At 40.2% G+C, this 23,031-nt stretch overlaps 1 protein-coding gene across 3 annotated transcripts in view; it reads left to right on the top strand.

Annotated features, from left to right (window-relative positions):
- The window catches only part of unc5c (unc-5 netrin receptor C), a 181,407-nt gene extending 159,560 nt beyond the window's left edge, over positions 1-21,847 (top strand). For all 3 annotated transcript variants that reach the window (XM_036134443.1, XM_021319809.2, XM_021319808.2), the window contains 8 exons: positions 3,411-3,767; positions 6,826-6,913; positions 7,054-7,225; positions 13,225-13,458; positions 14,025-14,174; positions 14,945-15,109; positions 16,184-16,362; positions 20,157-21,847. In XM_036134443.1, coding sequence (XP_035990336.1) covers positions 3,411-3,767; positions 6,826-6,913; positions 7,054-7,225; positions 13,225-13,458; positions 14,025-14,174; positions 14,945-15,109; positions 16,184-16,362; positions 20,157-20,316 — 1,505 coding nt within the window. In that variant the 3' untranslated portion in view covers positions 20,317-21,847. The remainder of the gene's footprint in view (positions 1-3,410; positions 3,768-6,825; positions 6,914-7,053; positions 7,226-13,224; positions 13,459-14,024; positions 14,175-14,944; positions 15,110-16,183; positions 16,363-20,156) is intronic.
- The last annotated feature ends 1,184 nt before the right edge of the window (positions 21,848-23,031 follow it).

Below are 23,031 nucleotides of genomic sequence, written 5' to 3'. Positions count from 1 at the left end.
GATGCAGTAATATTTCTAGTATTACACCAGTAAAAGTTTAAAGTCAATGAGTTTCTACTCAGACTACTTGCATTTTTTATGAGTCATGTGAAATTAAACCTAAATCATTTTTTATTTTTTTTCTGTTTTAAACATGTTGGTCCACCGAAGAAGCATTGAATAAACTTGGCAAATAATATTTAGTTGACGCACAAGTGACATGTGCAGCACATTAGTTCAAGGTAACCTAAATATCTTGCGATAAATCTGGAGTGTCTTGCATCAGCAGCCCATAACGTCACCCTGTTGAGGTTTGCTTGACTCAGATGCTCTGAAGTAGCCAGTTTGTCTGTGATGATGTGGATGTAAATGTGCTCTTTGGACTAAGGATGAGTGTGCAGCCTATGTTTATGTGACTGACATGGTATGATGATTTAAATAAGTGAAGGAAGGCCAAACTACAGCCTATCATTTTAGCATAATCAGAATCTAGGTGCCACAGTGCTGAGCTGTGGTGACTCATCGGCACTTGATGCTGGTTTTAAAAGTAAAGCATTAGAATAATAACTGGCGGCAGCAATTTGAATTAAGATTAGAGCGAGAAAACACAATTGTGTGACTTTTTTTTTTATAAAGCTTATTATAACAAAGTTTTCAGGTTTTTTCTTCCATAATATATCATCCTGAAAAGTTGGGTGAATTTGGTTCTAAAAAGCGTAACTTAGGTTCGCCGCATTTCAAAGGAGAAGTCAAGGTTTCGTGCCAGGGCCAGGCCTACTGTTGTCCCTGTCAGGGAGCAACATACAAAGGGATGCACCAGGGGTGGGGGGTGGTCAGAATCATGGTCTTCAGTATTATCTGAAGCGGTTAATTACCAATGAACATAAAGATAAAGGGAGAGACAATCCTCAAGGCTTTAAGCTGTAATTGCTAGTAAAATATGTGTTAGCAGATAATATAATTTAGGTTTGTTATACTTTACTATGTAGTCAAATAATTAGTGTAACGGGAGTAATATATATACTATATATATAACCCACTTCCTCCAATGGGTTATCTGTTGATTGATTAACGTTTGCTTATGCAATTATCCAGATTGTTTCATTTTGTGGCACTAGTTGTCTTTATTTGACCATAGCCTGACAGGAAATGGGGTTAGGACAGAAGAGAAAGTCGTGTGACAACGGGGACTGAGACCTCTGGATTGCGTGCTCTAGCCCTGCACCACCGTGCCCCTTGGTTTCTTATAATAATACGTCATAGTGGTTTATTTTCTTTAAGTGGGAAATGATGTTAACTTGTGCATTAAATAAATCTTTGTGACTGCGCACCCTGGACAATTTCTTCTTGACACCCTACCCTGGGGCCATGGGTAGGATCAGGGTCATGAGAACAAGAAAGAAAGACCCAGAAAAAGCTTCCCTCCTTGCAGGGTTGTGAGCGCTCTGACAAAAGCCTTGCAGCTTACTCTCTGCTACTCTGACTATATATTTACCCAAAAATCAGTTCACCAACAATGAACATGCAGTGATTTTGTTATTTCTGTTTCATTTCTCTTTTTGTTATTTACCCCTGCAGTAGCTTTTCTTTGTTTTTATTGTTCTAGTTTGTCTTCAAGTGTGTCTTATAATGTTCTTTTCTCTATTTTTTCCCCAACGCCTTATTCTGTATGCTGCAGCGAAAAGGACTGCTTTTTAACAACATTTCGGTGTGTTAGATATGCTGAATGGCAATAAAGGGATCTGTCTGCAGAGCACTTCATAATGTAGTCTACTGGTCCTAGTAAGGCTTGTTCATACCTCAAACACGTTACATATTTCATCTTTCTAGTTTTTCTGTCACAATTAAGTTGAGCTAACGTGGACAGCCAGATTGATGCGCAGCACTCTGGTCCTGCACGTTATAAATCAGGGACCGCGCCCATTAGATCTGCTTGGGGAAAGGTGAGACATTCAGCAGAACTCTCCGAGGTGATTGGGCGAAACAACACCTAGCTCCCGCCTCCCAAAGCTTGGTTTTAGCCAATCATGGTTCTCAAATCAAAACGTAAGATGAAATCATGGATTCTTAAAAAACAGATGTGATCCTCCTGCGCTGCCATGTTTATGTTGGTTACGATGTGGGCTCAGCGGCTCTTGCTTTCGTTGCATCAGAATGTTCCGTCTTAAACCAAAACGCTGCAACTTGATTGGTTTCAGCCTTGAAACTCTCCCATTTTTGCCCAGTCTCTTTACTTCTTGAATCATAAAGACTTGTGTTAACTGAGGCCATTGAGGCCTGCAGAGATTTAGATGTTGTTCTGGGTCACATGACGGACTTCTGGATGAGTCCTTAGAGTGATTTTTAGTCTGGCTGAGCAACTCCTGGGAAGGGTTACCGGTTCTCTGTGTTTTCTACATGTGTAATAAATGGCCTTAGAGCTGGCTTTGTAACGCTTTTCAGACTGACTGATGTCATTGACTGTGTTTCTCATTAGTTCTTGAATTTCTTTAAATTGGGGTATGGTGTGTTTTATTTATTTATTTATTTTTAGCCTTCTTCATGTTGTCAGACATGTTAAAGTGACTTTTTAAACTGCTCAGCTCTGACAGTAATAACTGATCCAAAAATGTGGTTAACAAGTCATGTATTGTCCCTGATGCTTTTCGTTTACACTTTAACTCTCTTGCTCTAATTGCCTCACATCCTAAATATTTAACTCAATATAACCCTTTTTAAACCACAGCAAATAAGCTCACCTGCATTTTATCACAGCTTGTGTACACGATGCATTCAAGAAACTTTGGAGAAAAAAACGGGGTAAAACTTTTCTATTTCTTTTGATAGGATAGACAATTCTATTGTGAAATACAGAAGCTTTTTATGTTCTAAATGATGTGATAATGTTACAGTTATTGGTTTTATCATTCTGCTTTAATTTGTAACACATTGCACCAATTTTCACACCAAGACCTTTTTTTTGTGTGTGCGTGTGGTTTATTCTCTGCCTGTATCTGCAATCTCCTCCCTGCAGTGCCCCTCTCAACGCAAATTATACTCAACACAGTTACTGACATTTTATAAACAACAAATAATCGCTTCAAATTTGATCGGCTTCTGTGGCATAATGTGTGACTTAGGAAATCCTGTGGTAGAAAAGCTTAGTGGGCGTGGAGCTTAATTTGCAGGCTACCTACGGGGTAAACTTGGTTCTTGTGATGCCATCTGTTCTTCATGAATCACAGCTGCACCTAAAACTTCTCAGACAGAGTTAGGTATGTTGCCACTGAAGCAGACTTCCTTAATGAGTGAAAAGCAACTGAGTAAAGCAAAGCAGCTGGTTGAATTCAGTTTTGTGTTTTTTTTTTCCTTCCTCCCAATTACAAAAAGTGCAGCCCCTTATTTATTCAGCTTTCCCTTTTTCTGTTTTTTTTTTTTTTTTTTTTTTTTAGCTGATCTCCTAACAGCACCCCCTGACCTGACCTCAGCGGCCGCCATGTACCGCGGCCCCGTTTACGCCCTCCACGACGTGGCCGACAAAATCCCCATGACCAACTCCCCCCTGCTAGATCCTCTGCCTAACCTGAAGATTAAGGTGTACAACTCCTCGGGCCTGGTGACCCCACAGGATGACCTGGGAGGGGAGCTGTCCTCCAAGCTGTCCCCCAAGCTGCCGCACTGCCTGCTGGACAACAGCGACAGCACGATGGGCCGCCGCACGCAGACGCTGCTCCGTACGCGGGATCCCTCCTGCACCGCTCTTGGCTCCTTCAGCTCGCAGGGGGGACAACTGATTGTTCCCAACTCAGGTAAAGCATTGAGAAGAAGACCTTCAATATTTGTGTGTTGATTTATTCTTCAATAGAAATGCACTCCGCCTTCAGTGTTTGTGGGCACCTCTCTAGGGTAACAGGTTTCAAATAAATTTGTGTCGCATTTTCCTACCAAACTTAAAATTTTCAAAAAAAAAATCCAATATTTGAACACATTTATTCATCAGGGAATAATCCCGTGCTGAGAAACAATGGTTTTATTTTACAAGTCTTCTAAAATAACTATAAAAGACACATTTTGTAATTTATATTTGACTTTTTTAAATTAACTTTTTTCTTGGAAGCTTTATTTGGTTACCCTGGGGTAATAAATATGATGCATCAGAGAAGCACACTTTCTCTAAGACTCTTTTCAAAATGAGTAGGAAATGAGAGAGCATGCTATTTAGTTTTAAGAATAAAAACTAACACAGTTACAAACAAGGTTGGAAGAGGACGCAAGTTTATTAATCCGTCCACAGCGCAGAACGGAGGATTGTAAGACAAATAAAATGTCAAAACCTCACTGGCTGAGGATTGCAGCAGTTAATTTCTGTATGAAATAATGCATCCATTCATCCCTCTGTCCATCCATTCATTGTCTGTCTCTCAGATTGAATTGGGTTGCAGGCACAACCGGTTTGAGGAAGGGAACCTAGTCATCCCTCTCCCTGGGACACCCTCCAGCTCATTATGGGGGGGTCCCAAGGTGTTTCAAGGCCAGACAGGATATACTATATGCCCCTTTTCCAGTATTACAAACTCAGAACAGTTCGCTATGGGTTGGGTCACGCTATTTGCTTTTCTATTAGTAACAAGTTATGTGGAACAGTTACTATACTTAGTACCTGCCTGCCTGAGGTTGCCACCGTTCCAAGTCACGCTGAAAAACGCGACGTCAGCTGCCTGTCGATCACTGATTGGCTAGTGGGAGGTGTCACAAGTCACAGCATGTTTTAATAACTAATATCTTCAACTGTTAAATCATTTTACGCTGAGTTTATTGTGCATGAGCACTATTATTGCAGCAAGCTAGCGTTAGGTAGTGTTAGTTTAAAGTTTAAAGATCCCGCCCCATTGAGATGCTACTCAATTGTAATAGAAAACGAATGAAAGCGTGTTGAACTGACTCGACCTGTCCCTACCTGAATAGATGAAGTACGAATCGAACTCTCCAGCGAGTTCAGGGTCTCCTCCCAGTAGGACGTGCCCAGAAAGCCTCCAAAAGGAGGCGCCGGTGGCCCGATCAGATGCCTAAACCACGTCAAATGACTCCTTTCTAAGAGGGGAAGCAGCAGCTCTGCTTCGAGCTCCCCCGGATGACGGAGCTCCTCAACTGATCGCTAAAGTGGAGTCCAGCCACCCCAGGGAGGGAGATAACGCCAATGTAGTAACATTATTAATTTATTTGACATGTCAACAAAATAAGAAAATACAAGGCAAATAAAAAGACCTAAAAATCTACCTATACTTATTTTCCATAGAAGTTATTGATATGAATGCCTTTTATAAAGTAATCAAAATCAGGCCCAAATACTATAACTTTTTGACGGGTAAAACCTCACACATTCCACATACTAAAGCACCCATAATCCACATCTAGCTCTCAACACACTCTCAGTTTTCTGTGTTAAAGCCAACATTGTACAGTAGACGTGCTGCTCCGCTTCCAGACTTTGGCGGCCTGTTATACTTTACCACCACTACATAAAACATACAAACAGATGTGACTTTGAAGTGATATGCTTAGCCATATGCAACCTATCAGGGAGCTGACTGCGCACAGTGTGACAGGAGTTGATGGATACCTGAGGTGCCTTCACCAGAAGCGCTGAAGTCGAGGTGTTCTAGTTTCAGGCATCTTACATTAGCCATGCTGTCTTCACTTCAAACACATGCAGGCTGTAAGGATCACACCACAGATGCGTGTTGACAGGCATAGACAAACTAACTGTGACATTAAAGGATGCACAGACTTCTCATATTTCTCCAGTTATTTTCTTCCCTCTTCTTTATGTTACCTGAAAAATGTTCTCACCTCATTATGTTGCATAGACAGTGTGGGGCCGAAAGGGCATTTGATATTCGATATGTTTGTGTGTCAGAGTAATGAAATATTTGGTGACACACACCGTGTGGCTGTTTTTTTTTTTTTTTTTTTTTTTGCATTTTAAAATGCATCGCAGCGTTTCTGCGTGCCAGATCTATGATTGAAGGGAGAACCTGTCTGTCACCTTTTTGAGAAGTTTGCTACAATTACAATGGAAATCAGTGTGCTATCTTAACACCCCCCCTCCTGAGACAGAAAAGCCTAGATTGTCTGTATGCATGAGGGAATTTGATGGATTTGTTTCTAAAAAAAAAAAAAAAAAAAAAAAAAAATAGAAACCCATGAGACAACACATCATTTCAAATCAATCTGAGATGGAAAAATGTAAATTGTGATGGCTGCAGCTATATAGCAATGCTATGAAGAGAAGGGAGATCATTGATTGTAGAAATGAAATCCGGCATCATTTCCGATATCACGGAAGCAGGCAATAAAATGCGAGTTTTATGCGAGAGTAAATGTTATTACTGTGGCACAGAGTCAGGGAAAAACAGTCTGATAGTATGGGAAAAGGCACAAAAAAACCTAAAATATTGTTATCCAATATTGTTGTATCCATCATCCATCCATCTCTATTTTCACCTTTTTTTTTTTTACAAGGTTTTGCATAATTCTTTAGATAATTATGAGTGTGAGCAGCTTTTTTCCAACTGTCCTGTTGCAGTATTGCCAAGCTTGATGCTACAGTGTCTCACTGCTGACACTTTAGATATGATAGCGATGCCAAACGTTACTAGATGATATAACGTTAATTGGTGTCTTTGCAATCTTTTAAAACTAATATTTATTTAAACCTTCAGTGTAGCGTGTATATGTACGATTTCCGCTCTAAATTAAGCAGGACACACACAGAAGTACCCTAAATACAACAGATATTCTCCTCTGGTGTGCCAGCCGACTCGCAGCTTTGGTTTCATGCTCGTTTCCTGTCCATTTGTTCCTCAGGGGTCAGTCTGCTCATACCGGCGGGGGCCATTCCTCAAGGCAGAGTCTATGAGATGTACGTGACCGTTCAGAGGAAGGACAACCTCAGGTACGGAGCGCCTCTCAACACCCCGAGAGCCGTGTTTACCCCTGTCCGCTGTGCCCTATCACGCTCACACAGGGACTCTTTGTCGGCACTGTCACTGAGCAGCATGTGTGTTTTGTTCTTTCTCTATATGGAACCCTCAGGCCTTCTGTGGAAGATGGCCAAACAGTGCTCAGCCCCATAGTGAGCTGCGGGCCTCCTGGGGCCCTGCTGACACGGCCCGTCATCATCACCATGCATCACTGTGCTGTGTGTGACGGTCAGCAGGACTGGCTGATCCAGCTCAAGAGCCAGTCCCAGCAGAACCAGTGGGAGGTAAGATTTTGGATTCACAGGAAAACCGAGAGACCCGCGTGCTTGCTAACGCCTGTCAACCTCAGTCAGCTTTGAAAATGTGTTGTAAGGCACTGAGATGGCCTCCCTTGAAGTTGAAATCAGATCCACGATGGTATCATTTAACATGCATTTGGTTAATTTAAAGCTTTGCTGTGTGCTGAGTAAAGAGCAAAGAAGAAAGGTGATGTTCCTCTGAGCAGTAGATGGAATGAAAGAGAACAGCTACGGTACCTTTGGTTTGAACCTCTGCTCTAATCTAGTGCTGAAAGAGTAAACGTCTGATCTCTGGGACTGCGATTACACTTAGATTAGTCCATATAATGCCATGCTTTGATACATGTGCTGTTGTGCACTGAGAGTTATTGGAAATGATTTGCGTGGAGCTCCAGTGATCAGATCACATCACAATTGGATGCTTAAGGTTAAATATGTTGTCCCTTCTATAAATCTGCTTCTTCTTTTCTTCTTATTGCAGTTTTTAATCAAAATATGGTAAATATAGATTAAGGTGCATACATACAGTACTTGTAAGCAAAATTTTAAATTAGATAGATACTGTATGTGAAACAGTAACTGACTGATCCCCGTGTTGAAACGGGACGTTTAAAATCTGGTGGCTTAAGCCAAGCCAACTTTGTTTATAAGCACTTTAAAGCAGCTTAGCTGACCAAAGTGCTAAACAAATATTCACAGCACACATAAAAGGCGTTGCAACTGCAGTAAGGTACGATAGAAAAACAGATACAATATACTATAATAAATTTGAGCAATATACAATCTAAAACACGTAAAAGATGTTACAAGAAACTTGAATAAAATGAATAAGGTGAGCTCTGTCATGCTACGTCCAAAGCTAATGAGAAAAGGTGGGTTTTCAGAGCTGATTTAAAAATAGACAGTGAAGAGGCTTAAAGCTGTTACCATTTACATACCATTATATATATATTTTTTATCAAAGCCTTGGCAACCTTGCCTACTGAATTTATGGAATTGGCAAACAAAAAACAAAAATAAAAGAAGAAACATTTCTCTCAAATTTGAAAGTGACAGTTTCTCAAGAGAGAAGCTTGAAGCACGGTTTCGCGCACAAAAGAAATTTGCGAATGTTGTGTAGTGTCTCGTCAATATACTTCCCAAATATAAATATTTAAGAGTCACATTTTATGTCTTGGATAAGGTTCTGTTTTATCTGACAGCCCTCGGACACAAATCAGTTCTTCTGGCTCCAGAGCACAAAGTTAAGCCATCTGTCCAGAACAATACTTTGCAGAACTGCACAGGCTGACTTGATGTTACACAGGTTTGTGCTCAGGCGTACAAAACAGTTCTTCAAGCTGAACAATGATGGACTCCCCATCAAGTTTGAATTCCCTGTTCTCCAGGCGAAACATCCAGTGCTGCAAAAACTATATATTTATCGCTTTGGAGCGCCATGAAATGATTTACTACAACATGCTTCGGAAGACACAAACCAATCATTAATCTTTAGAACAAAAATCAGCTAGAACCTCAAAATCCTCCCTACTGCGCTCAAGACATCCAACCGTAATGTTTAAAGCTTCTCAAACATTTGTGAGGATCTTGTGATATTTATTGTTTAAACAGTCAGACAGATCCACACAGTACCATCTGTACAAGCCCCATCATTGCTGTCTAAAATAGTTTTTTTTTATTTCCAAAGTTAAACATTTGCAGTTTTTTTTCAATATAGCTAACAATACTAAAATCTTGCAATGCAATCTTCCAACGCTGCTGGATTTCTTCTGGTGCGCCTCAAGTTCAGTCTGACAAAAACCTGTATCACAGTTTTCAATAACTTGGAACAAGACTGAAGAATTTGTTTATTTTAGTAACTCAATTTACTAAGTGAAACACGTTATAGATTACTTATGGACTTTGTTTTAATTGTGATGATGTTCTGCTTACAGCTAATGGAAGTTTAAATTATAACATTAGACAAAAAAACAATTTTAATACAGAAAAGTTGGCTTGACAAAAATTACCTGCTTAAAGGTTGTTACTTTCAATTTGTACTTTTAATCTGACAAATGAGCCTTATACTCTTAATTTATTAAACGTGACTGTATAAACTGAGTACATCCTGACATTTGCTTGAGAACGGCTGTGCCCTCATTGTTATGATGTGTGCATATTTGAGGAGAGCCACTGTCACACAGAGACACGGACATCTTCTAACCACTTAAAGGTCATTTGTATAAACTGTACTTCCACCCTTATCACTAAAAGGTCTGGTCAAATGTGAACCTATTCAAATGGTTTAGTAGTTCAAATTATAAATAAATCGTTGAGAGGGCATTACAATCTCTTTTTTTTTTTTTTGTCAAGAGCAAATTTCATTATAAGAGTCAGCCTTGTGAGATTTCCTAAGAAATCTTCCAAGAAGCTCATTGTGAACTTTATTTTACTGGGAAATTGTTTGCCAAGAAAACCCCAGTCCAGCCAGCAAAATGAAAGCCTGGCTCTGGTTCATATAAAGCAGACGTGGTGTGTGGAAGCTGATTATCTAAATGAATGTGAGATTCAAAACGTTCAATGCTGCAGTTTAACCCGGATCAAAGTCGTCTTCTTAGTGTCAGCCGGTATCTGATGCAATGCTCTCTTTTAGTTTGTCACTAAATAATGGCTTTAACGCTCTTATTTTAAAAGACAAGCGGTCAAGAGGTCAAGATTTTTTTTGTACCACCAAAACTGGTCTCAAATAGCTCATTGAAACTGATTAATTACTTTGGGGGTAAACCTACAAACTTTAGTGTTAAAGGGGACATATCATGCACAATATACTTTTTTTTAGCCCTTAAATACATGTTTGTTGTGTACTTGAAGTTCTCTAGGAGTAGAGAACTTTTTTATTTAGTCTGTCCAGGTGCTGCGTAGATATCTTTATGTTCTGTATGGGTCATTTATTTTTCAGCTCAGTTTTGTAATCCAAGCTGAAGGATGCCGCAGCTACAAGTGGATAAGTGAAATGCTCGGTTGTTGGGTGTATTAACACACACAAGTCATTACACCGTCCCCCAGCATACTACAAAAATGGACAAACGAGGTGGAGTGTAATGCTCTGTGACCTGGTGGGGGACAGGGTGTGAATGGCCTCATTTGCATTTAAAGAGACAGCACCAAAACGAGTTGCTCTCAGAGGCATCTCAGAACAGTGGCAAAAGAGAGGCTGTGGGGCACACATAATCAGGAATTCAGACAAAAGCATTGCCGTTCCACTTTTTATGGATCACAACTGAATGATTTAAATGTGAAAAAGAAGGTATTTAAGAGCATGATATGTCCCCTTTAACTGATCATTTTTAAATAAGAAGAAAAACAGTGGTTACGTGTTTACCCAGTCAGAGATGGAAGCTGGTCAAAATCAGTTTTCTTAAGCCCAACGTTCGTACTGTATTGGTGACTCTGTCTAAATGGAGTATATATAGTATTCATCATTTTAATGGAAAAAATGGAGATAAGCATCACTGAGTAGGTCATTCACATTTATTCTGAGTTTTCTGTTCATCCAGGATACCGGCTCCCCTTCCATCCATCCCTCACAAATACACACACCCTCCATAAGCATGTTTATCATGACCGAAGCGCGTATATCGAGGCATTTTTGGGACTTGCTGCAGTATAAATTCCCCAAAAAATCCTCAGGAATAAAATGCTCATCTGATCTGAAAGATGTGCTGTGTGAATAAATTAAAGCTGTGTTTGCTCGCTCGATTGCTTTTGTTTGTGCTCGCACTGTATAAACAAAGTACAAGCTGACTTTTTCTACTGTGTGTTCTCATTATCCCACAATAGGAAAGCCCCCGGTGCCTTCCCACAGGAGCAGTTAAAGAGTCTAATGATCTGCCATAAAACTGCTGTTAAATGGCATAGCTCACAATAAAACGCTGTAATTCCTCTTCTGTCTCTTATAATGGGTTGAATTAATACCAGTGTGCTGCTGGCAGGAGTGTTTGTTAGACTCAGAGAGAGAGAGAGTGTGATTGATAGATCAAGATCCGGAAAGCTGGAGAGGGAGAGAGAGAGAGAGATAGAGAGGGTAGATTGGGAAGACGGAGGAGGCGTGAGTCGCCTCAGACAGGATGGTCTTAATGAAAGAGAAATATGTCCAGGCGATAGCGCCATTAAAGGGGTCAACTCCAGACGGCCTGAATACTACATGTTCCATTATCTGGCATACATAACGACCGGGTGTCAGAGGGAGTCACACACCAAAACACACGCATTAATATTTCAAGAGGACGTAGCTTTCTTTAAAAGGTCAGAACCTTAATTGTGCTTTGACATTAAAATTCATTTGAATTTACTCAGTAATTACAAAGCGGGACAGTAAACAGAAAGGAATCCAACCTGCTGCAAAATCAGATGCTTGTTTCGGCGGGTACGTTAAAGCTGTAACTCGTACACTGGTTTTCAAAGCAAGGCTTGCAATTCTTTAAGTATACTATTTTACACACTAGGTGTTCAATCATCTCCAACCCAAGAAATTAACTAATCATCTTTTCACTCTCCTAGGTTTTAAAAGATTTTATGTTCAACACATTGTGTCATTAATTCAGGGTCTTTACGGGACTCGGGGAGTGGTCTTCTCAGGTCCATCAAGGAATTAGAGAACTCCCCATCACTGTTGTTCAGCATGCAAAAGACTTCCATAGTGAGGTTATTGTGGTTCATTGTCATAACGGGGACACGTTCATGTCCTTGGTGCAGCATGGTAGATATAGCTCATCAATGAGGCGTGGCCTATACACACATGAGCAAATCAGACAGAACAGGCCTCAATGACCTCATACCGAGTCTAGCACTTCATCCTACACACAACAAATAATGTGTAATAATGCTCTTGGAACCATGGCTGCTTTGGCCTTAAAGAGCTAGCCTTGACTTATGCCATATACACAGAATATCAGTCTGAAAACCTGCTGGTAGAGCCCAATTTCAAAGGCGGGACTAACAGGATCAGCGTCAACAGGTTAGGACCAATCAGATAACTACGGATGTGACGCAAAAAAAACTCCCAAGCGACTCGCTCTGTTTTTGTAGTCTGTGAAACATGTCATGCTATCGAATAAACTCTCCAGTGAATTCCATTCATTTTATCCATTTTATTTATTTTTTGTCGCTTTTGTCTAAAGAATCATAGGAGCCATGGTGTACTCACGTGCACTTTCTTAATCTTGAAAGGCACCAAGCAACAAAAATCTCTGTCTGTATCTTGACTGTTATGGTAGCAGAAAAGTGCTGCTGCATTATGGGTAATTCTGGAGAGGATGGAGCGCTACCAGACTGACTTAAGCTCCATGTAAGTCAGTCTGGCTGGCCAGGCTATTAAAGAGCAGTCCACAATCGCCATGCTACTAAAAACAGCACAAATACACATCATATATAGTTTTCTAAATTTGCTGCAATCCTTAGAGGAATATAGGGTTGCTGATCATCTTTGAGTTGTAAGACCGCAGCATAGCATCTAACGAAATATCCTTTGGCCAATGAAATGTTTTCCGAATCATTTCCAACTAAACCAATTTTGTGATGTCGCACACATTAGAGTGACGGGTAGTTTTAGCCTTCTTTTGCATGCGGAACACCTTCTCTATATTTTGTTGTGTGTTGTTTTGTCCGATAGCTGATGAATCTACATGCATTTGAATAGCGGCATTTTTTGGTATGGTGAGCAGGAAAATTAGCCTGTTGAGACAGCTGAGACATCCTTGGCCAAAATGATGCTGCTTCACTTTTTTGTACCAACGCTGTTCAGTTCAGACTCATGCAGACCTTGTCAGCAGTAATAATAGCCTTTGACGACATGAGTCATCTTTAAACCCAGATCGTCTCTCTCCCGTTGTTAATTTAGTCCATTTTTGCTTTCAGTGTCTTAAGATAAAGTACAATTATAATACTACACGGGGCAATGGGTATTTAAATTCATGGCTATTTCTGTCTCCGTGTCTGTGCCGCAGGATGTGGTGGTAGTAGGAGAGGAAAACTTCACCACGCCGTGCTACATCCAGATGGACGAAGAGGCGTGCCACATCTTGACGGAGACACTGGGTACATACTGCCTCGTGGGCCAATCTCTCAGCGCGTCCACCATTAAGCGCCTCAAACTCGCCATCTTCGGCCCCGTCACCTGCCCCGCCATGGAGTACCACATCCGCGTTTACTGCCTGGACGACACTCAAGACGCACTCAAGGTACACGCCCAGCAGCACATGCGTGCGCTTTCTCTGTCTTTATCTTTCTGCCGCCCGCTGAAGGTCAGCTCGGCAGAGTGAAATTGTTTTTGAGCTTTAATAACGCGCTTTAGTTTTTCATTTTGACTGGGCTGTTTTGAGTGTGAGATGAGAAAGCTTTTGTGTGGTCGTGTCACAATATGTGGAGACTGTCGCTTGTGTTTGAAAAACGGTGCCACTCTCTGAAAGACGTAGCCTCTGCATCGATGCAATAAGCTGCATTTATCCCCCTGCTCTGCTGTTGTCTCATCACATCAATTCTGTTTAATACCTGGATGCAACTATGTGGAGGAAAGATAAGGAGAAATTACTGTACCGAGGGGGATATTGAACACAGTTATTAAATTTGGGGATGGGTAATGAGAGGTGATTGTTATCTAGCTGCAAGAACATAGACGAAGGTTGTTGTTGTTTTTTTTTTAGACTGACACGTCTACAAGCTGTCCTTGAAAACAGGAGGCAGTAGAAGTTGTGGAGGTCACTGTACGCCGTACCATTGCAAATAAAGTACACGTTTGAATTTGCAGGAAGTTCTGCAGATGGAGAAGCAAATGGGTGGAAAACTGCTGGATGAACCAAAGACTCTCAACTTTAAAGACAGCACCCACAACCTGAGACTTTCCATCCATGACGTTCCCCAGCCGCTGTGGAAGAGCAAACTCCTGGCCAAGTACCAGGTAAGTTAGACACCAGAGATGGGCCGATGAGAATTTAGGGTGCGATTTCTGATCTCCGTTCTCGTGAAGCTTCGATTGCTCACCCTGTATAAGCAAACAACCAAACCTGATTTATCTTTAAGAACAAAGTCTGAAAAGATGCACGATTAGCATTAGAAAAAAAAACCAGCTAGCTCTCCTACCATGAGCTGGCATTAAATATTCATTATAGTATTTGGAACGGAGGGGGCACCCCTCCATGTCAATGAGAGAGCACTTCCTTTAACATTTTAAAGCAAACACATAATGATTATGGAGTTTAACTTTAGCAAATAGCACAGTTAGCATGTGTAGCATTACTAAAACGGCAGTCGTCATGTAGTGTTGATCCTTGCCTCTAGTCAGAGATTTTAATGGTAGCATGACAGATGTGGGTTGAGATCTAGACAGGGTAGAAAGAGTAAGTTTGTTCAGCCTTCCTGTTATCTGTTCTCTCTTACTTTTTTTGCAGTCTAACCGAATGGCAGACCCGTGTCTACATCTCATATAAAATACTTTTGAGTATCTCTTAGTACCGCTGTGCTTCTCCTGACTTCACTTCATTGATAACAAAATAGCTAAACTGGAGATTTTTCCTTCTCAGCATAAACTGAAACTTTTTTTTTTAAATTTTATCCAGCCAATCATCTGTTGGGGTAGATCAAGCTGCAAATCTTCTGTTAAACATGTTTTCAGAACCGGACCAACAGTGTGGAGGACAGGATCAGTAACTTCTATTGCCTCTCTTGCAGGAGCTCTCCTTTCAGCAAGTGTGGACCGGTTCGCAGAGGAACCTCCACTGCTGTTTTACTCTGGAGCGCTTTTCTGTGGGCACCGTAGACCTGAGCTGTAAGATATGTGTGCGGCAAGTTGAAGGAGAAGGACAGATTTTCCAGCTGGATACGACACTCTCAGAGGTATTGTTTTATATCAAAGGTTTAAATTTTCCATATTTTAAACAATAATGTGGCAGTCAAAAGCTTTTTGCCATTGGACTGTGTAGCATGACATGCTATTTAGACTCTGATTTTCTCGCTATGGACAGCCTGGGTTACTGTTGAAAGCTTTTTTTTTTTGTTAACCTCAGGATCTGATGGAGCTCTCAGTTGATATCCAGAGACACAAAGGGGCATTTATTGGAGTTTTGATATAACAACATATCCATTATTTTTTTCCTTTCTCACTTTTACATTCATTTCAGTCCTGACCTTGGTCTAATTTTCATTAAACTAATAGCAATATCAGCAATACTTTATTTCACTAAAACAGGTATGCGTTGGTATTTTGACATTTAGGTATACTGAACCGACCATCCTCACTGTTAAAACGTGGTGGTGGCAGCGTCATGCCATGTTTTCTTTCTCTCCAGCAGGGATAAGAAAGATAGTCAGGGCTTGATGGGAAGAGAGATGGAGCCAAATACAGAGATATCCCGAAGGAAAGCCTGTAGACTGGGGCAGAGGGTCACCTCCTTACAGGACAATAATCATAAACATTCACTGCCATGGTGTAAATCTAAGCATATTCATGTGTAACAACAGGCTAGTCAAGGTCCTGACCTAAATTCAGCTAAGAAGCTTTGGCCATACTTAAAAATTGATGTTCCTAAATGCTTTCCATCCAAACTGACTGTGCTTAAGCTATTATTCTAAAAGGAATGAAAAAAAAAGTCAGTGTCTGGATGTGCAAAGCTGGTAGAGACATCCCCCGAAAGACTTGCAGCTGGAATTTAAATGATAGGCATCAGTACAAAACACGCTCGGGGGGGGGGGGGATAAATACAGTTGTTTTATGTGCATTTAACATAAATCCTCTTCCTTCCACTTCACAATATGCTCTTGTTTTTTTGTTTTTTTTCCATCATACAAAATCCCCTTCAACAACATTTGAAGTTTGATGTTGTGACAAAATGTGAACGGGTCCAAGGAGTAAGAATAAATTTAGCTCTTTCTTTCCGGATCTCCTTAAATCCGCGTCTTGCGTGTTTGCAGGACTCCCAGAGCATCGACACGTCTCTGCTAGACCCCGCCAGCAACATCACAACGTTGGTCGGGCCGAACGCTTTCCGCATCCCCCTCTCCATCCGACAGAAGCTGTGCGGCAGCCTGGACTCACCGCAGACCAGAGGCAACGACTGGAGGATGCTGGCCCACAAACTTAACCTCGACAGGTGGGAATACGAACGAGACGCAGCGATTGCACTTCAACAGGCTGCGGTCTGGTTTGGCACGATAGATCATGTCAACAACCAGAAAACTACTCAAAAGGCTGCTCGTGTTAATCTTTATCTGCCATATTATCCATTTTAGCAGAAGCAGAGAGCTACATTGTGCGGAGACAAATTGCAGATAACTAATCTATTTTTAATTTGATTGTGATTGTTCTGCTGGGATGTGACTCATTGTGATAAACATCAGCTGAATTGAGATTAATTGACTTGGAGCGAACTCAGACAAAGACGGAGGGAGACGAAGATAGAGAGAGACGCTCTTCTGGGCAAAACGTCACCCATGCGTCTTTGAGAGTCTCTCGTGTGTGTGTGTGTGTGTGTGTGTGTGTGTGTGTGTGTGTGTGTGTGTGTGTGAGATGGAGGTACAGTGTGAATCCATTTATAAGATCCCAGCTCAGCAGGACGGCCTTATCACAGGCAGCAGCTGCAGATTGACGGGACCTCTTGCCGCGTGCAGCATGAAGGCAGGAGAATGCTACCAAGAGCCTTCAACTAACCCTTCACTCACAGCTTACACCAGCGATACATCTTAGTAGTGATTCTTTTTTGTTGTTTATTCGTCTGTTTTTTTTTTTTTTTTAAATAAACTTTTCTTGTCAGATTAAAAATAGAATAATTTTTATAGTTTTGCAGTTTTATAAATTTGGATGTATTTTACGTGCGATGAAGCATTTGTCAGTCGATGCTCCCATACACATTTCTTATTTTGTCATTAACTGATTATTTAAATTCAACAAACGTATTGACATAGTGTAAAATTAGACAGAATTATTCTTAGTAAACAAAACCTTTTTTTTTAGGTTATGCTTTTATTTATCAGAGGGAACCCTTTCCACACCAACGTGGCCCTCTGTGGGGGGAAAAGAATTGGCCCCTCATGTTAAATCAGGAATTAACTTTAAATAACCACAGTTTTTCAAATCTCAGTTTCTCCTTCCATCCCTTCAATAACAGTAGCATCGATAAATGACTTGAACAGAGCATGTCTGACAACACCAAGAAAGATAAAAGACCTCAGAAAATATCCAATCTTGCTCTGATTCACAAAAAAAAAAATTCAATAAAAGATGGAAAAAAATGTCAGTGATTCTTTTCTGTTTGGAAATGGTTAGAAAGTCATTTTTTTCACAAGACTTTGGGATTGCAGTAAACTACAGCGAGAGCTATTATCCACAAACATGGGAAAGTGGTAAACCAAAAATCACCGTCTCCTCCAGGAGGTCAGAAAAGACCTCATTGCCTCAGTAAAGGTCAGGGGTCATGATTCAGTAGTATATGTATTGTGTGGACCAACTTGAACAAGAGGAACTTTTTGTCATGCCTGCCTCCTAATTCACTGGTTTACAAATAATATCTGTGAATATATGCTAATATAGATCTGGGGCTGCTTTACTTCAGGACCTGGACTTGACATATTAATGGAAACATGACTTCTATTCCCTACCTAAAAATCCTGAAGGAGAACATTCCTTTTATGATCTTCAGCTCAAGCACCTTTGGGTTATACAGCAGGACAGAAATTATGCTTCTGTCGGCATCTATGTAGAAAAACTTACATTTTGTATTTGCTCTAGTTATTTTTGTCAGATTTATAAAAAAAAATGTTAGATTTGGAATATTTAAATTTGGCAAAAATACAATAAATATATAAGGGGGCGCTGAATGCACATGAGAACAATAGGCAAAGTATTACAGCTTGTCTGGACTGCTTTAAACCCTGTTAAAGTGGTTTATAATGTCCCTCCTTCGCTACCTGGATTCCAAACAGAACCACTGAAGACGTCTCAAGCTTACTGTGAGCGGCAGGGCTCCAGGATTTTTCCTGCAACTCAGTGAGAGCAATATTTCAAAAATAATTAAGATTTTCCTCTATTGATGGAGGCTTAGAGAAGAGAACCATGAGCATCATGTGGGCAGCAGTCAGACCTGTGAATGGGATTTTCCTGTGGATTATCTGCTCTTCTCTCTGAGGCGAAGTTGTTGAATAAAGGGAAGTTAGGAAGCTCAGGAATCTGTTCTCCCAAAACCATTATAAGGCATCTGAAGAATGAAAACATAAATGAAGTTTTTTTTTCATATTTCTAAATATATCTGGTATTTTTAGTTCTATTTGGATATTAATTGGTGGATAGAAGTTGTTTAATGTTTAGTTTTGCAGAGAGATAAAGATTGAACATTTCGTGCTAAGTACGTTACACTCTGTTCCTCAGTCATTTTAATTCAATCTCTTTAGGATTTTTACAGGTTTTACTGATAATAAGCATAAGAAAGTACATTAAAATTCATACATACACACTGGTTACTAATCTCACGCTTATTTATATGACCATAAATGTCCAGGATGAGCAGAGTAATGTTTTTAGCACCTGTTGGATTCAAACAAGTTCAACTTGTGCCTTAAGCAACGAGTAAAGATGTGTAAATAAGTGTTGAACGAGATTCATGTGTTATTGTAGTAGTATTATCTCACTCAAAAAACTTTGGTAAAATCCAATCTTTAAATCCAACCCTTCCAGATGAAGAAATAATTGTATTCAACAAAATAATTGCTGGCACAGTAATACGTTCCACTTTTCTAGGTTTTTAATAGTGCTTTGCAAGTTTAATCGATAATTAATGATTTCCTGGTCCCATTCGCTACACTGTAAATATGAATTGATGCCGAGGCCTGATTTCTTGGTCGTTCTTCTATATAGGAGAGGCAAGAGCACATGCCATTCAAGTAAATGTGTGTTGATCTTTAACTTAGGGATTGGCTGCAAGCGCAACATTTTTACCCATGTTTACATTCAAAGCAACTTTCAGAAAGTTCACATCAAAACTGAGATTGTGTTAAATAAATCTAGTTTTAGTGCTTTCTGCCGCAGACGGTGGCCAGCATGGTAAGGGGGGGTAAAAGATCACGGTTACAGAGCTGCAGCAGGGAGTGGCATCCATGTCATCAAGCCTCACCTCAAGGTTTTTCTACACATCTTTAAAAAGGTGTGCTGATAATTATAGAAGGCAACAAATCTTTAGATCTACATAACTATACATGTTGTTGTTACTTTCTGATAGAAGTTGCTGAAGTCTCTTCATGATGAGGCAGTGGCAGACCTCATATGTCCTTGGTGAAGAAAAAAATTATTTTAATTGCTGAAAGAGATCACAGAAAATAAAAAAAGGGCCTGCTAAATTTCTGATGAACCATAGATTTTTCCTACAAATCATTTTTGAGTATTTGACCATTCTGCTACAAAACTGTGGATTAAAAACGGCAAGAGCTTTAATGTTGTTCTCAGGCAGCAGAAATTTCTTTCATCTGCATTTCTTAAAGCAAAAATCTGCATTTCTTTTTTTGGGGGGGGGTCTGTTTAAAAGTATTAAAACCTGGCGAACTACAGTTTAGAAATCAATCAAGTGTGTGTGTAGCTCAGATGTTTGATGGTTTTAATTAGCGGGAACGTACGTCATAATTAGCAGCTCGTTGGAATTTTTGCCCAGCTGTTATTACATCTTCACTTTCTTCTGAGATGTTTTTCTTTAAAAAGTCTAGTAAAGGAAAGAGTTCAAAGTGTATATATATATGTGTGTGTGTGTGTGTGTAAAATCTCTTTAGGTTTGAATGTTGATCAAATAAAAATTCTGCTTGCATCTCGATACCTTGATGAAAGTCGACTCATTCATTTGGAATTCACCTGTTGGCATCTTTTTCTAACCTGTTTCTCCCTCTTTCTCCACAATCTTTCATTTAGGTATCTGAACTACTTTGCCACCAAATCCAGTCCTACGGGAGTGATCCTGGATTTGTGGGAGGCGCAGCATTTTCCCGACGGCAACCTCAGCCGCCTGGCCCAGGTACTGGAAGAGATGGGACGCCATGACAGCCTCGTTCCTGCTGCGACCGACCACTGACGTCTGCTGACGCCCGAACAGGAAGAAGATAGAAACAGGAACGAGAGGATATGGAAACGCAGGACTCTAATTTGGAATCTAAGTGACAAACGCTCGTTGGCGCCCCTAAGCGCTACCTGAGGTCACACTGAGAGAAGTGGGAGTATTGAAACAGCCAGATCTGCTCAGCCATGACCCAGTTAAACATTGGCAACAAAAGGGTCTAAAAAACCTGGAGAGCAAACATGAACCCTTGCCAGTCACTTTTCTGGCTGATCCTTCCTCTCTCTGGTGCAACAGTTTGATATTCTTGGCTCTTGTTTCCCTGGAAACAGCTGTCCGGTTGTTTGGATGGACTGTGCAGCCGATTCCCTCACAGTACACAAGTAACAATCAACAAGAGGTCAGCGGATCACAGGAGAAAGACTGGCCTCAGAGAGAGCATCACACAGCCATCAATGTCAATTTTCTGCTATTCTTGATGACAATATTTAACAACATACCTATTTATGCTTGTTCCTTTTTTTTTCATTCTACCGGTTACTCAGTATGTTGTAGTATCCTTTATTTTAGTTGCATTTTCATTTCTTTGACTGTGTCACAGCACCACCTGGTGGACACCCCGGGAAATAAGTCAGAAAAAAACAAAACGATCACTTTTTACATCTGTTGTAATAATAATCAATATTATTTAGTGTTATATATTATTATGGAGTTTTGGTTATGTATGTGCCTTTTTTGTTTATTTTTTATGTGATTTTTTTAATTAATTATTAAAAGTTTTTCCCCCTTTTGTTTTCCCCCATTTAATTTGGATATTAGATTTGGTATTGAAGTCTATAAAAATATCCCATACAGAATAAAAAAAAATCAAATGACACTGCTGATTTTTAGGATCAGATGTAATTATTTCCACAACACAATCCTGTGATCAGACAAGTTTATTTTTCTAGTACTAATGCAACTGGAAACAGCTGCTTTCTACCAAAAAATGAGACTTATACGATGTGAGGGTCAATTTAAATCTAAAAAGTAATCAGTTAATTCTTGTTTTGTTTCATGTGTTCGGAGTTGAATCACATTCTTTAGCGCTTTGAGACAAAGGTTGAGATTTTAACTCAGAAGTTTAGAAGTTTGTACATTAAACGACAGAAGCCATCAGTTTGGTGATGATGCTGATCATGTGCATAATAATTATGGATAGCTATAAATGCGACATTCCTTTAATGAAGCAGCACTTGAGACTGTTCAAGTGTTCTTTATGGTTTTGTTGTTTTTTTTAATGGTATTTGTCCAAGGTTTTGTAACGCTGTCTATGCAAACTCTGCATCCTTTTGAAACAATCTTTTCAAATATCAGTGAGCTAGCCTTTGCATTTCCAGATTGTCCTCTAGCTTCATGATCAGTGTTGTGCATAGCGAGAATGTAGCCTGTCCGTGTCTGGCGCTCATGATGTTCCTCGCTTGCGTTTCATCTGTCGAGTTACTGTACAAAGTGTAAGAAAGAATTTTTAAGACTGATAATAAATTATATTTATATGCAACAATATAAACAAAGCATTCCCGTTTGAATTTCTGAAACTGCAGAGCACCGTTTCAGAGGGGGATTGTTATCCTTCTGGCACACATTTTGGCCAAACATTTTTGTACTTGTAAACCCAGCTTTGTATTATGAAATAAAATGCCTGAGAAACTCAGGTTTGTGTAACTGTAGAAAAAGGTTTGTATTGTTGATCCAGCTTTGTGTAGTTTAGCATAATGATTACAAAGCAGAAATAAAAATGTAAAACCCTTTGGATCTGCTTCTTGAGATCCAAGTGCAACTTTTTCTCAATCTTTACGAATCGAAACTGAGTGCACCAATCCAACTGGCCAAACTAGAGCTGAGATGCAAAAAAGACATCGCTTTTCTGATTGGCCCATCAGATGTTACCAGATATGATATCAGCTTGTGATAACATTGATGCCTCAGAACAATCTCTCTTCTCATTGGCCAGTTTTACTGTTTATCCCCATCAGCTTGAGGTACAAGCTGAGATCCAAAAATATGTATTTTTTTTCTGATTGGTCAGTTTGATTTCTTGATACAATCATTTTTGATGCACAGAAATTTTATTGAAAGAGGGACTCCAAGGGCATCTGAGATCTAACAAAATGTTTCTTTTTGCCATTTTTTTACAATCAGCTTTATGACATCTAAAGGGCCGCTGAGATGCGATAAAGTAATGTCTCTTCTGATTGGCCCGTTTAAGTCGGTTTGCTTGAGACAGAAATTGAGCTGGGGGGACATTTACAAGCCATCTGAGATGGAAATGAACAATCCCTCTTGTGATTGGCTAGTTTGGCTTGTTACTACAATCAGGTTGGACTGTAGCGATTGTGTCAAAACAGCGGATTCTATAGTCAAAAGAGAATGATATGTCTTCTCTGATTGGTCAGTGGGATTTGTTAACCCAATCAGAGAGAGAGACAGATATTGGACCAACTCAGGGACATCTAGTGGGCAGCTGGGATGCAACAGAACCATCTCTCTCCTAATTGGCCTGTTTGACTTGTCAGTATAATGAGATTGTGACAGAGATTGTGCCAGAAGAGCGACACCAAGAACAGGGGTCGGGACCCCCTGGGGGGGGGGGGGGGGGTAACCAAACACCTTCTGGGTGTTGCGAGATGATTTGATGTTGATGTGCTCAAAAGATTTTGGATTTCTTCATTTGTGAAACTGGTATCACAGTAT

This window comes from Fundulus heteroclitus, unplaced genomic scaffold (genome assembly GCF_011125445.2).
Source record: "Fundulus heteroclitus isolate FHET01 unplaced genomic scaffold, MU-UCD_Fhet_4.1 scaffold_82, whole genome shotgun sequence".
NCBI classification, from domain to species: Eukaryota; Metazoa; Chordata; class Actinopteri; order Cyprinodontiformes; family Fundulidae; genus Fundulus; species Fundulus heteroclitus.
Note: the sequence above shows the minus strand (reverse complement) of the source record. Positions and strands in the feature narration are given on the sequence as shown.